This window comes from Peromyscus californicus, unplaced genomic scaffold, assembly GCF_007827085.1.
Source record: "Peromyscus californicus insignis strain IS unplaced genomic scaffold, ASM782708v3 Scaffold_10__1_contigs__length_136768540, whole genome shotgun sequence".
Lineage (NCBI taxonomy): Eukaryota > Metazoa > Chordata > Mammalia > Rodentia > Cricetidae > Peromyscus > Peromyscus californicus.
Window position 1 is genome coordinate 30,394,212 of NW_026294391.1, and position 15,005 is coordinate 30,409,216.

Consider the following 15,005-nt stretch of genomic DNA (forward strand, 5'->3'; position numbering starts at 1 on the left):
CTGCCATTTTCTGTAGTGTGAGGCATGCTGGGATTAATGCAATGCACAGGTAGAGTGGCAGCCACCCTGCATTGTGGAGGCTGACGTCTGTTGGCAAAGGCTCTATATAATCATGTATTTTAAAATAAAGCTACTTCAAAGGTAAAATAATTTAATTTTCTCCATTTAGACATTTAACAAACATGAACTTGTACTCCCATTGCAAGGCACACTTTTTTCCTTTCACATTTAAGTATTATGCTTTATCTTTCCAGCAGTTGCTATAAGGTATGCTGACTTTTTAAATGACATATAATCCTAAGAATTTAATATACTAGATCATGGTTGATGTTACATACAATCCTGTTTATAAACAAGGATGGTCTAAATTTATACGTGCTTGGATTAAATGGACAAGGGTCCTTCTGTGTAAAGGCAGGATTTGTGTGTACACGAACAGAAGCTTGGACCATAAGTAGGCAGGATATTTGCTTATTCCTTCAGCTTGGTTCAGTGTGAGGACTCCTGCGTTTGTCTTCTGTGCTGGGAGACTGCATGCCAGAGCCTACAGAGGACACCACCGCTGCAAAACAGGAGTTTCCATAAGAAAAGCACACTTCAAAACAGCAACCTCCCAAGCAGGAGAAGCAGGCATCTGACCTACAGGATTACATTTGCCAGCTACTCTTTCCAATATAATCTCTAACTTATTCAAATGTGTTGTCTTTGTCTGGACCTGGTGCCATAGGAGTGTTGGTGGCTCTGTGTAGAGGTGTGGGCATTTTAAACAAGAGTGAAAAGATAATTTCATTAAGATCGGAGGAAGCTACCAGCATTTTGTTTTTGTACTTCATTTAAAAATATTCACTAAGACCTGTTATTCAAACCATTTGGAAGCTCTTACCGTAGTCTGAGGCACCTTAGGTCTTCCTTAGTAATGTTGTTGAGAATATCAGAAAGTGTATAATCCTCTTCAACAATCTGAAACAGTGATTCAGTGTATGAGATAAGCAGCTTTTCAGCAGTATCATAGGAATACTTTGATTTAGAATTTACCTTTTCTATTGTATTTGCATCCACTCCTTGTAGTTGCAACCAGTCTATAAGTTCTCTGTCTGTCCCCAGTTCATCCGGGGGTGCCGGATTCTCCGTACCACCTAGAATGATTCCAGTTTTGTGTTATTGTATAGTAGTGTATAACCATAAACTGCTTCCAAAGTAACAAAGTGGATGTAAACACATATCCAAATAGAATGTAAATGTGATGTGAAAAGGAAATGAATTAAACTTTTTTGATTCAGCTACTTTTGTAATTCTTGGGTTCCCTTTCAAGAGAGTTATCTCTGTCTAGAGTAAGTTTGGAATTGGAGATATTGTCAGCCTCATTTATAATGCTTGTTCTCATCTTGAAAGTGTCTTAGCTTAGGCTGGTTATCCCTGATTACACTGAAACTCAAAGGAAAAGCTTGTGTTAGGATTTGGTAGCAGAGCTTATGTCCATTTCTTTATCCCAAGAGCTACTTTTATGCTCCAAGGGGCAGTATTCTAATTTAGGTATCCTTTTTGACACACAATTGTGGGATGACTACCACAGTCAAGATACTTTTTTGTTCCCCTGTCTTTTCTTAATCTCTGTGTTCTCCTCTACCCATTGTGATTTCTGTCCAGTTTTGCCTCTTCTGGAATACTGACTAGAATCAGTATACTATATGGTAACCTCAACCATTTCTTCAAGGTATAAATCAGATTTTTAGTTTGCCCTCTTTGACACCTACATCAGAGCAAAGGGAAAATGACTCACCATTGGATTTGTATTGTAACTGAAGGTGATGTAATTCTTGAGTTTTCTGTTCTAGAGTTAGCCGCAGAAGATTCTGGTACTCTCTCTCTTTTTGAACGAGGTGTTCCCAAAGTCTGTTTTTTAAAAAAAAAACAACCCCCCATCATTCATCAGGCATTGGAAAAACAAAGAAAAGGGCACAGTCCAAGTCCAAACTGTGGGGCCCCAAAGAGAAGCAAGTGGGGTGTTACTAAAGATTTTTCTCCAGTAGGTTTCAGCCTGTACACAACTGTGTTTTTCCTCTCAACACCAAAGACCCAATACTGAAAGTGTGGGTATATTTTTGCAATGAAGTCAGTGATTGTGTCCCTCTTGAAATTCCTGTTAAAATGGTAGTAAGAGGCCTTGGGAAATTAGTGCCTTGTCACCATTTGAGGACATGGGAGTGTACAGCTATCTATGCACCCTGAGTAGACACTGAATCTGCCACTACCTTGATCTTTGAAGTCTGCAGAGCTGTGAGAAAAAAAATTTGATTTATTAGAGCAGCCTCCTGTGGACTAAGACAGTTTTGTTTCAAAGTTTATCAGGAACCAAAAGTGAATTTCCTGTTGATCATTATAACGAGAAGGACCATCTGATTATTAAAACCAAGCTGGATAAAGTAGCTGAGTCTAGGATGGGCAGCCTTCTTTCTGCACTCCTTAGCAGCCAAAGCAAGAGTACTATTTCGGCAAGAACAGCCAGGGACCAAGGATGGACTGTACAAACTAACACCTAGGACTGCCCATAGTGCACTGAAACCTTAGAACAAACAATTCTTAGGAAGTAAACATTCTTTTCCAGGCACAGTTTCTTTAAGCAATTTATTCTGTCTCGGGGGTGGGGCCTTCCTCATCTTGTGACATATAGTCTTACTCATGGTCTCTTTGAGACATGAAAAGCAGGTCTGGGTACAGTTAAGCCCCAGGCTTCTGGATTTCCCCATGCTAGCTCATTAACAGGGATGGAACAGGGTTGAAAGTCAGAATCATGGCTGGCCTTTTTTGTTTGCTCATGTATCTAATAAATAAGATTATTTTAACCATATGGCATGCCCTTTTAATTAGTTTATCTGTACTGGTAAACAAAGGACTGTAGGACTAAGCTTTAAATTACTGGAATTCATTATTGATGTTGCCTGAGAGGGCATAGCCATAATATATATATATATATAAATGGATGAAAACAGTTTTGGGGTCATTTGGTAGCAAAATGGAGTGGAAGAGGTGAATAATTCTACCCCAGCAAGACTGCAAGGAGAAAATACTATTACTCAACAAGTAAAAATGTCCTTTCTCACCTCTACCCTGCCTGCCTTCAGCTTGAGCCTCTGTGGTTAACAGGAATGATTCCTATTTTTGTTTATGCCACACCATGAGGATGGGCAGGCTGTGTATTTATTAACTAGTCATATTAACACTGAGTTGGATGATTACAAATCTTTCTACAAAGACATTTTAAAGAAATGTTCAGTTTTGCTGCCAACTTTTTTATACTTGTCATTTTAAGACTGGAGTTTTTGCCATCATGATCATTTAAATTCAGGCCTTAAAAATATCTACATATACATCTTTTCATCCAAAAGCATGTGCCCACTACCTAATCTCCCCATTCAGACAGCACTGCCACAGGTAACAATGTGGCGTTTGGAACAAATACCAGCTAGTTTACTACAGCTGTGGATGATGTTTTTCAAAAGCTTATTGATTCTTCTTCAGAGCAAAGGGGAATTACGTTATTCACTTACAAGGTTGGAAAGGCAATCTACTAATGCCTGCCTAGGGATTCTAACAAGTGACCCGAAAGGCTTAAGGACAAGGCTACAGGATATGCCACTGTCTACAAATTGCTCTGCTGCCCCCACTGCTTCTGTGGGGCAGGCTACAGCTGTCCAGTGCTGGGTCACATGGCATTCCAGAGGCTCCATCGTGAAGACAAAACTCAGATGGTGTTGCTGCTTTTGGTATGTAAGATTTATGTGTGACCTGTGACGAGGCACTGTACTGATTCCTGACATTGAAAGAAAGGAAGCTTTTGTCTACTTCCTCTGCTGATGCTGTAAATGTACCCTTGCCCCAGTTAACTGACAGACAGTGAATATACATCCCCACTCCCCTGACCTGGATAAAATTCTCAACAGTGACCAGAAGATCTTTACAGGGTATGCGAGATCCTGACCTGTTGGTCTCTTGCCTGAGCTTGCTCAGTTGGAGACTTGGGTCCTGCTGGTGGGCCTGGCCCTCCTGAATAGCCACTGAGCCAGGTCTGGTACCTCTGGGTGTCACGCGTACTTCTTGGCCAAGCAGGTCTACTAAAGGATAGCCCCCTTCCACTTCTGTGTCTTTGTCTACCCCTTCAGTCTCAGAGGCAGGCTCAAAGTGGGCTTGGAGCTCTGTGAAAACACAGACCAAGGTACAGAATAGCACTCAACAAGGCAATTCAGTGCACTGCTTGTGTATGAGGGGACTACTGACTAAAGAGATGATTTGATTGGATTCTGCAGTGTAAATATAGTCTTTCTCAGTTTACACAAGAAGAAATGGACAATGGAAGTTGTAAAGGCCAGTTAGCCACGAATGTCTACAAACAGGCCTGTGCTCTGCTTCGTGCCTAGTCTAAGGAGCATTTGGGAGAGCAGGCAAAAGTGACTAGCAAGGGCCCAGTGTGAAGAAAGGAAGGGAGAGTAGCAACAATTCTAAAGCTTGCCTTCCTCAGCCAAAGTACCACAGGAGAAGCAACCCGAGAATTAAGCTTGTGCTAACATTTCAAAAAGGAAGCCTCTTAAGATTGGGCTGGGGGCACACAGCTCAGAGGTACAGCATGTACTTCAGAACACATAAGACCCTGAGTTTGTTCCCCAGAATGAACCATGCATGGACATGTATATATATATAAAGCAATATCTATAGCCATTGAAGGATGGTTCTAAGAAGAAACAGCCATGTAATTATCAACTATCTGATAAGCATGGGTGAGTATGCACGCCAGGAGGCTGTATAAGCACTGGAAGATCCCTGCCTTCAAACACTGACTCCCTGTTCTCCCTGTTCAGATCAAAAGTATAATCTGTACACAGTCACCTTCACTATGCCCAGGAGGTAGGTAAACAGGGCACCATGAGATGTTATCAGGGACTTTTAGTCCCAGAAAGATCTATGACAGCATTTACTTAACTGCGGGGAAGTATAAAGCCAAAATGAAAACAGAAAAAGCAATAGCTGTTGGATGCTGAGGATATTCCTGGTCTTTTGGGCAGCCCGCATCTGACCTTGAGTACAAGAGGGCACTTACCTGGGATGAGAATGGCAACTGCAGCCTGCACAGCTCTGCGAATGATGTTGTCCATTGCAAACATCCAGTGAGGCCTAATTAAGTGGTTTCTCAAAATTCTATTGACCTAAAAAATATCACAGCAGTCCATATGTCTATTCTGTTGAACTTTTAAGAAACAGACTTACTAATTTAATTTGTTTCTATTCCCTCTGAGATGAAATGTTGCTGTGCTGCCTTGGATTTTGTCTGGCTCATTCTTCTGAATGAATCTTCCTCTAGGTAGACCCGAAGTCACAATGGGTTCTAAATGATGAATTATCACAATGGGATCAATGCCACTGGGCCTCTTGGCTGTTTGAATAAAGAGCGTTATTGAGCATCTATGACATGACAGACTATTGGGAGCATGTGACGAGATAAACCAGACCCGGCTTTGGTATTCGAGGAACATACATCTGGGCAGGCAAAAAAGCATACCCACTGTGCTGGCAAATCCTCTCCCTACAGCCTATATATACATGTTCTCTGTGGTCAAATGCGATTGGCCCACTTCACAAAGTGACATTTACTATGTGCTTACAAAGAGCTGTTGAGATTTGGGATTCAGGTTGTGAACAAATGAGAAGGAATGGGTGCTACCGAAGAAGAGGGTGGATTAATTGGCTTTGTTATCATGTTCTTTTTTTTTTTTTTTTTTTTTTGGTTTTCGAGACAGGGTTTCTCTGTGTAGCTTTGCGCCTCTCCTGGAACTCACTTGGTAGCCCAGGCTGGCCTCGAACTCACAAAGATCCGCCTGGCTCTGCCTCCCGAGTGCTGGGATTAAAGGCGTGCGCCACCACCGCCCGGCTGTTATCATGTTCTTAAGGGCCCAATAGAGCACTCACAGCATCCTGGAATCCAAACAGGATTAGGTGAATCTGGTTGATGGATGAGCTGTCAAAGTCCAGGTCCACTTTTAGTTTTGATATTGTGGCTGCCATCACCCTGTGCTCTGGGGAGCGGATGAAGTCCCTGAGGATTCCAATTATCTGTTTGATGTGGCCAACTGAGAGAAGCAACTCTTCTGAACTCTGACAACCACACACATACATACACAAAATCATTTTCATTTGAGTGAGTCAGAGAGGAGGCAGAATTTCCAAATGCATCATGGGAAAGTAGACTCCATTTGCTAATGGAATTGTGGGAGCTCCTGAGTAAGGGTCTCTTCCTCAATCCCCTCCATATCCTTTCTGTCAGTCTTGGGGGATCCTCTCTGACAGGTGGGTACACATAAAGCCTCAGCACTACTAAGGTAGCTGGTAATGGTTCTGTCTTCCTGTTTGACCACTCTACAGGGCCCTCAATGGGCCTTAGAAGGTACAGTTCATAGCAGGGCAATGACCTCTCTTAAAAGTAACCTCCCATCCATAATAGGAGAGACATCACTTTGTTACTACTGCGACCTAGTTAGAACTTTTTTTTCTTCCATAACCATTCTCCATACAGTGGCTGTTCTCTTAACTTCTGAGTGTAGTCCTAGGATTGGTGGTTCTCATCCTTCCTAATGCTGTGACCCTTTAATACAGTTCCTCATGTTGTGACCCCCAACCATAAAATTTAGTTGCTTCTTCATAACTGTATTTTTACTACTGTTATGAATTTGAATGTAAATGTCTGATATGCAGGATATCTGATATGTGACCTCAAAAGGGTCATGTCCCACAGGTTGAGAAACATTGCTCTAGAGGCTGGTTAGAGGCCTAGGAAGCTCTAAGCCTTCTGGTGGCAAACAAGTCTTCAGCTGCCATCTGGCTTGTTTTCCACCAGAGGGCAGCACCACGCAGCCAATGCCAGGAAGCACTGCAGTAGGCTGAAAATCCACCTTTCAGGGGAGCTTTTCTTTGTGTTTCCCTTTGTTAGAAAAAGGAAGGGTATCGGGAAGTAAGCCCAGTGATCAGAACAACTCTGTGAATGTGCTAGAGTACAGGACACCCTACTGTCCCTGTTAGCACATGTCTTCCCTTAGTCTGTACCTGGACCACACACTCCTGCAAGTTGGAAGCCACTTGGTTCTGTTCCTCCCAAAGGATTCTGTACAGGATGGCTCTGCGCTCACTGTCTTTGCGTAGAAGAAAAAGACCAGGGTCCCTCTCCTCTGGGGATAAGGCCGTGCTGCGATCTTCTAAGGCCGAGCTTTCATCGGGGACACTGTGGACAAACGCATTCAACAATGTAGCATGTTGTGCCCTGGGGGAGACTCCAGAAGAGGAACTTGTGGGTTAGATGTATAGTATCTCCCTCTCTCTCCCTCGACTCCCTCCATGGTATCCTTGGGGGAAGGAAACAAGGAGATCCAGGGCCAAGAGGGAGGGCCAAGGACGCAGAAGGGAATAGGGGAGAACACGGAGGCAGAGAGGGGGAGGAGAAGAGGACACAAGAAAGGGGAAGTGTGGAGGGGGGAGGGGAAGGGAGGGACCGGAGAAGAGAAGGGACACTGGGTAAAACAAAGGGACACTGGCTGAAGGAAGTGGCTCCTTGGCCGTCCAGCTGCCCACTGGCAAAAGCCCTTTCTGTGACCTAGCAGATGTTCTGCTACTGAGGAACAACCAGCACCCTGCAGAGGGACAAGGGACACTGACAGTACCTGAGAAGGTGGCTGAGCTGATGCTTGGGCACCTGGGCCTTCTCAAAGAATGCCTCAGGCTGGGCATCCGAGTCTGGGGAGATGGAGCCATGCTCACTGCTGCTGCTGCCCAGAAGCTCACCTGATGAGGGCAGGGCCAGGGTACCAGCGCCACTTCGGACACCCTCTGTGGAGAAACAGCCAGAGAGTGGCCAGGTGGCCAGGGGAGGGCTTGCTAATCATGGACTGCTCTAATCTGCTGGAACAATCTCTAGGGGAAGGATCCTAGTGGAAATGGAGGTTTGGGGTGGACCTCATCTGGAATCCAGCTCTCTGCAGCCAGTTGGTGAGGCACACTGCCATAGCCTCAGACCCATCCACCCAGTGAAGAGAAGACAAAGTGTTTTCTTTTTAGAGGCCAACCTTAGTTCCCGGACAGAACTTACTACATGAGAAAGTGTCATGTAGGAGTTTCTGGACTGCAGGACAGCAAGCACAGGCAGATTCCCCAATGTGCCCTTTTATCAGGTCACTCTCAACAAAGGATGAAAAACGAAGCAGCACAGGGCTCTCTCTACATGTGGGAAGCTACGAAACCCCTGGCAGGGGACCTCTTGCCTTCCTCCTCTTCACATTCCTCAAAGAAGTACTTTAAGTACAGGAAGGGGCACCCTAGGGATCCACAAGGCACCCTGTGCCTGTCAGAAGATAGATGCACATTGGCTGGGTCTGCATACTCTTCAAACCTCTGGGACCACTCCTGTCGTTCTTCACATCGGTGGGCCTAGCATGGGAGGCTTGGTATTGCAGGGACCCAATTTCTTCCTCTGATCATGAGAGTAGCTCAAGCCCAGGTGTTTTCCAGCTGTTCAGGTAGGCCTTACCGGAAGGCTTGAAAGCAATTCGGTTCTTCTTGCCCTTGTTCACCTGCCGTAAGAACCCTTCTTGGAGTAGGTCAGCAGCAGTGGCCCGTTTGTGAGGGTCAGGCTCAAAACAAGATAAGATGAAGGCTCTGGCTTCGGCTGAAAGAGCTTCTGGAATTTCAGGGTGGATCTTAAACATCCCTACCTGCATTGAAGGGACAGTTAACAATGTCAGCCTTGGGTGAATTCAGGTGCATGCCCTTTGAATAGAAGCTGCCATTTCGTGAGGATAAAAGCTTGGTGACACTTACGTGGAGGTCACTTACGTGACCCTTTGCTACATGATGTTTCTGCTCCTCCCATCTACAGATGGAATCTACTTCCCCTTCCCTGAAATCTTGGCTAGTTTCTCACAACTTTTACTAAGAAACTGTTGGAGAACCAATATCGTGAGGCTTTTAGGACATAGGCTTTGAATGGCCTGGTAGGCCTTGCTCTTGGAGTCTGGAGACCACTGTAGTGTGAGAAGAGAGCTAGGACAGACAACCGTGTGGAAAGAGTGGCTTGGCCACCATCCCTGCTGTACCCTCAGCCATGCAGGAGAGCCCTGTCGAATGATCCTGCCCCAGCAAGACCACCAGCTGGATGCACCCATGAGTAAAGCCAGGGAAGAACACTGCAGGACCAATAGTCAACTCAGAACTGTGAGTGCTTTAAGCCAACAGAGCAGAGGTTCTTAACCCGTGGGTCGTGACTCCTTTGGCAATCATCTCCAGAAATATTTACATTACAATTCATAACAGAAAAATTAGTTATGAAGTAGCAACAAAATCATTTTATGGTTGGGGGGGTCACCACAACATGAGGAACTGTATTAAAAGGATTGAGAAACACTGCTCTAAAGGATGGTGGTTTCTGGATAGGAAAGCCTCCAACTGAGAAAAATCAAAGGTTTCAGAGATTGATACTATCTTTCCAGATAAAGACTAAGAGACACCACTCCCCCTCACATTTCTCTATTTTACTCCACAGCCCAGATTCTTAGCCTCCAGCTCTAAGCCACAAGCAAGCACAGCCTGAGTGAGGCTGCCACCTTACACAGAAGATGGTCCCCTGTCCCAGTGGCTAAGGTAGTGGCTGAGGGAGGGATAAATGCTTTCTTGTTAGGACCTGCAAGACCAAGGTAGCTTCAGTTCCTCTTCTGCCAGCTAATCCACTGCCTTGCTAAAGGAGGTCCCATGTGAACCACAGTGGAGCAGGAGTCAGTCCCCAGATGTTTCCTCCCATCATGGCCTAGGAATCTTCCATGAAAATGCCTACATCAGCTCTTCCTACATAACCGTTCTCATCAGAGGCTGCTCTCTCACCTTTCTAGGAGCTGTCGTCCTAACCCTCATCACCTTCCTGTGCCTTTCCCAACTCCACTGTGCAACCCACAGGTAGAAGCCGCTCTGGCTTTCATAGCCGAGTACTCACTGCCCACTCCTTGGCTGTCCTGGGGGCTGGTTTTGACCCCCTTGCTTCACTCTGTGAGCTCTGAAACTGCAGAGCCTTCTGATTTTGTCTCCACAAAGCCCTTGACCAAGTGACATGTCCCATTCTCAGGACACCACTCCTAATAGCTTGAATGGCCTAAGAGTTATGAGAATATTAGGTGCTGGATAGATTCCAATTGCCAGGAACTACTTGTAGCACCCCTCACCTGAGCAAATGGGGAAGAGATATTGGCAGTGCCCACCAGCACCAGAATACACAAAGATCAAAAAATCAGGACCTGATCTAAAGTGGGAAGAGGTAGTTTGTCTCTGGGTCTTAGAATGAAAATGGCAAAGTGGGTAGCACCTGGCATCTTGCAAGTACATGGCTGGGCTTAGGGGTAAGAAAGGGTCTCTTGTGTCCCAGGCTGGGATCAAACTTAGTATGTAGCTGAGGATGGCTTTGAACTCCTGATTATTGTGCCTCTATCTCCCAAGTGCTCCCAAGAATGTGCCACCATGTCCGGCCTAAGTACATCACTAAGAGTGCTTTGATTATGTTTTGTTGGCAATAAAAACTAACTTCATGTACAACCCCAAAAAAGTCAATACATTTCCAAAGAGTTTGTACAGCTTATTAGTTAAGCAAAAGCAGGAGACAGGAAGAGGACCAGGAAAGTTATTTTCACCCTATGGATGAATTCAGTTCATGGCTGTCAGCTGTGCTTCCTGAGCACCACAAGAGTTCAACAGACCAGAAAGTGTTCTCCTTAACACCAGCTGCTCTAGATTCCAAGACCTGTGATGGAAGCTGCAGGTATTGTCTTCAATGGCCCCAAATGGATCAATTATAGTTACTGATGTGCTGAGGAGAAGTTGTTTCTGTTTTGCAGCCCTTACATTCAGGGTTCTATTGGGATTGAAAGGTCAGAAGACTCTTGACTTTTTATCTTGGCCTTGGACCTGTCTGGGCTGCTGATGTGAGGCAGACAAGCTGTGAGAACCTTCTGCTAAGGCTCAACTTCAGTGACAGAATCCTGAGCTTCACATCTGGGGAGTTCTGCCCCAACATCCACCCAAACCATCGAAATGAACAAATATATTTTACCTTGAACATGGCTGCTTGTGGCTCACCAAGTTCATGGAATGGAGGCCTGCTGGTTGCCATCTCAATGATGGTGCAGCCCAAGGACCAGATATCAGCTGGTGCACCATATCCTCGAGGTCCTTGATCAATAATCTCAGGTGCCATGTACTGCAGAGTCCCTATGTGAAAAACAAATGAACAAAGACTTGGGGGCACCATATTGCTTAAAAGTGGACCATAATTATATTCAGCAATGGCAGATGGGGACTTCTCTTGTGAGGAAACTATTTGGTTGCACCATTTTTTGATCAGTGACATGCAATATGCTTTCCTTTAACATGATTGATATTGAAAGAGGATTATTTAGTCCCCCCAAAGGATAACTGAACCCAACTCAATATTCATGTTTTTTTTTGTTTGTTTTTTTTGTTTGTTTGTTTTTTTCGAGACAGGGTTTCCCTGTGTAGCTTTGCGCCTTTCCTGGAACTCACTTGGTAGCCCAGGCTGGCCTCGAACTCACAGAGATCCGCCTGGCTTTGCCTCCCGAGTGCTGGGATTAAAGGCGTGCGCCACCACCCGCCCGGCAATATTCATGTTTTGTGGGGGGTTGTTGTTGTTGTTTCGAGACAGGCTTTCTCAGTGTAGCTCTGGATGTTCTGGAACTCGGTCTGTAGATTAGGCTGGCCTCAAACTCACAGAGATCTACCTGCCTCTGCCTCCCAAGTGCTGGGATTAAATGTGTGCACCACCACCACCTGGCTTCAGTATGCAAATTTTAATCCATGCCAGATACAGGGAAACTAGAATGGGGGAGAAGTTGGCACAATGGTAATGGTGGGAACAGTGATAGTAAAATGTAGTGTTACAGAGATGGATCAGGCACTTAAAGGCTAGGTTCACAACAAAAATGCAGTGCTATAATAGAGGTACCTACAAGAAGGCACATGTGGATGAATAAATGCTTGATTAGGCTTTGACTAAATCAGGGAAATTATCAATGTGTTGATTTTGTTCTCTAACAAGCAAATGCCAAGAAGCAGATGTTAAGTGAGTTGTTGGGGAGAAGAGGGCAAGGGTGCCAACCTGCAATGCAAGTTAATCCCCAGAAATGGGGGGGACGGACAAGAATCAGGTAGGAGGCATCTCAAAAGCCACTGCTGTGAGCCACTGGGGAGCTCCTGGCCAAAATTTGTATACTGGATGAGTTCTACCTTTGCTCGATCAGTCATTAGTAGGGAACTGCCTGTGTAAAGCACAACCAACATGCCCCCAGAGGGTAATAGCTGATGCTGTCAGTGAACTAAGTTTCTGCTCTAAAGATCAAAGAGGTAGACAAAAGTCTAGGAGGACATCAAAGCAAAGGTAAGCGCCTTGAGCAAAGCTCAAGTATGGAGTCCAGGGTACAGCAGCCAAGTGATGGTTGAACTGGGGCAAGGTGACAAAAGGTGGCAAAGGAACAACCCTCACCAAAAAAGGTGGCAAGGGAAGAACCCTTCTGAAGGCTGACTTTGGACTTTGTCCTGTGGGCCAGGAGCCACCAGAAGTTGCTAAAGGAGAGGGGTGACTGGTTATGGCAACAGGAATGTGAATGAACTAATGAAGGGAAAGACATGGTTTGAGCAGGAGGTTGGAGAGGCCAACCAAGAGCTTGGAGAGTAAAATCTTTAGTTCTCCTTAAATCTGGCATGAGAAAAGAAAATGGAAATATGGACTGACAAAGAGAAGTTTAGATGGCCTTAGCCAAGGCCTGACGTCCAGAGCAAAGAAAAAGGTCTGTCTCAAGACCATACAACCAAAGGTGATTTCCCGAGTTTTTAATCAGTGAAGGTACTACATTCTTTTCTTGAAAGGCCAATGTCAGGCTAGTCTGGATTTCACTATGTAGCCCAGGTTAATATGGAACTCTCCTTGATTTTCCTGCCTCAACCTCCAGAGTATTGGGTTCACAGGCACAAACCATTATGCCTGGCATCATCATTCATCCGGTGTCTCACTATATACCCTGGACTAGCCTGGAGATCACTATATAGTCCAGGCTGATGTCAAACTCATGGTGGCCTTCCTTCCTCAACTTTCCAAGCCTCTATAAGTGTGAACCACCATACTCAGCTTCCTATGAACATTTTAAAGACTCTACCCTAAAGACAGCTGCGACCAATAGAATGTCCTGCAATGATGGGCATGTAGTCTGTACAGTCTGACATGGTAGCCATCAGCTCCATATGACTATTATGTTGTTGAAACGTGGTTAGTGAGCCCAAAAAGAAATGAATTTTAAATTATCTTAAGTTAGTTTCAACCACTTTGAAGTTATATATTATTTTCGGTGAAGACAAACAGATTGGTGGGGTACAAATAAATGCTTTCGCTTTCAGAACTGAAATGAAGGGGGAACTATTTAGTCAGTTGCAAAGTTAGGCAAGATGAAGGTGCATCTCATGAGCACTTGCACTGTGAGGAAATCCCAGTGCCTCAGGAAGGAAACTTCTGGTGTTACAATATCCGCTAGAGGCTGTTGTTGCTGTGCCTAACTCAGGGAGGGGTGCCGGCAGGAGACTCTCCTAATAATCTGTAATTAAGTACAGAGAGATTTAACACTGACGGTGTATTAGCACTCATCTTACTCTGCTCCGTGATGCGGGGCTGGTATCCCCATTCCTCAGTGCCTGCAGCTCCCTGTTAGGGTCCACAACTAAAGGCACTAGAGCAACTCTGGAAGGGTAAAGGGGGACTTACTCTTCCCTGTATGTTTGTTGTTCCTGTAAGCACGCTTTCATGTGGACCCTCAGTTGGCTCTAATATCCAGGTTTGTTTGTTTTTTTTTTTGTCACTCTACACTCCCAGACCCAGTTTTTTGCCCCTTACGGGTATTTACACCAGCCTAGGCACATCCCCTCCTCCAAGTTCTGATCCTACCTCACCACCTGTGCACTCCCACCCTTATGAAGCCTCCTGATGCCTCAGTCTTCTTTCTGCCTTTCCAGTTTCAGTACTCAGAAAATGCTCTGTGAAAACAATTGGGGTGATTGATATTTTCCTGCCTGGACCAGAGCTAACATACTTAAAAGGCAGCGGGGGTGTGTGTGTGTGTGTGTGTGTGTGTGTGTGTGTGTGTGTGTGTGTGTGTGTGTGTGTGATATATCCATTGTACATAGTTACTGGTTTCATTAAGATATATTTATATAATTGTTTCATATATTTTAACCATATTTCCACTCCTGGTCTCCCTCCTTTCCATATTTCCATTCAATCCCCAGACAGTCTGTCTCCTACTTTTGTGTTATATTTAGATGTGATTTATGAATCTATATAGGATAAGGATTCACAAATGTAAGAAAACATACACTTCTTCTCAATCTGACTTATTTTGCTTATATGGTGATCTCTAGTTGCATATATATTTACTGCAAAGATATAATTTCATTCTTTATGTATAAAGGTGTTCTTAAGAGAGGAAACCATACATACAAGTGACATACAACTGAAAGGTTATATTTAGGAATATATATGTATACATATATACATATATACATGTAACAACAATTAATGAAAAAAGAAACCATGGATTTGAAATAAAACAAGAGGGGTATATGGGGGAATTTAGAGGGAAGTAAAGGAAGAGGGAATGGTGTTATTATTATCATCTCAAAAATAAAATAATTCATAAAAAGAACATGAAAATTTACATTATGCATAACTCAAAAATAGTACTAAATCAGTGATGGCTAACTGACCTTGATCAAGTAACTGTCTACCTTAGTATAATTTTTTAATAATTAAAACCATAATTAATTTCCTTAAGCTAAATGTAGATTTTCTCTGTATGAGACCATAGTGACTATCAACTATTGTCATAGGAATCAGTAAAGACATCCATATTATTTATTCCTGTGTAATAAAT

At 44.2% G+C, this 15,005-nt stretch overlaps 1 protein-coding gene across 1 annotated transcript in view; it reads right to left on the minus strand.

Annotated features, from left to right (window-relative positions):
- Positions 1–369: 369 nt before the first annotated feature.
- The window catches only part of Map3k15 (mitogen-activated protein kinase kinase kinase 15), a 131,443-nt gene continuing 116,807 nt past the window's right edge, over positions 370–15,005 (minus strand). Inside the window, 10 exon segments of the mRNA XM_052725719.1 lie at positions 370–562; positions 884–1,136; positions 1,781–1,893; positions 3,980–4,193; positions 5,093–5,198; positions 5,959–6,144; positions 7,090–7,264; positions 7,701–7,866; positions 8,564–8,747; positions 11,126–11,283. Of these exon segments, the coding sequence (XP_052581679.1) occupies positions 490–562; positions 884–1,136; positions 1,781–1,893; positions 3,980–4,193; positions 5,093–5,198; positions 5,959–6,144; positions 7,090–7,264; positions 7,701–7,866; positions 8,564–8,747; positions 11,126–11,283 (1,628 nt within the window). The 3' untranslated portion in view covers positions 370–489.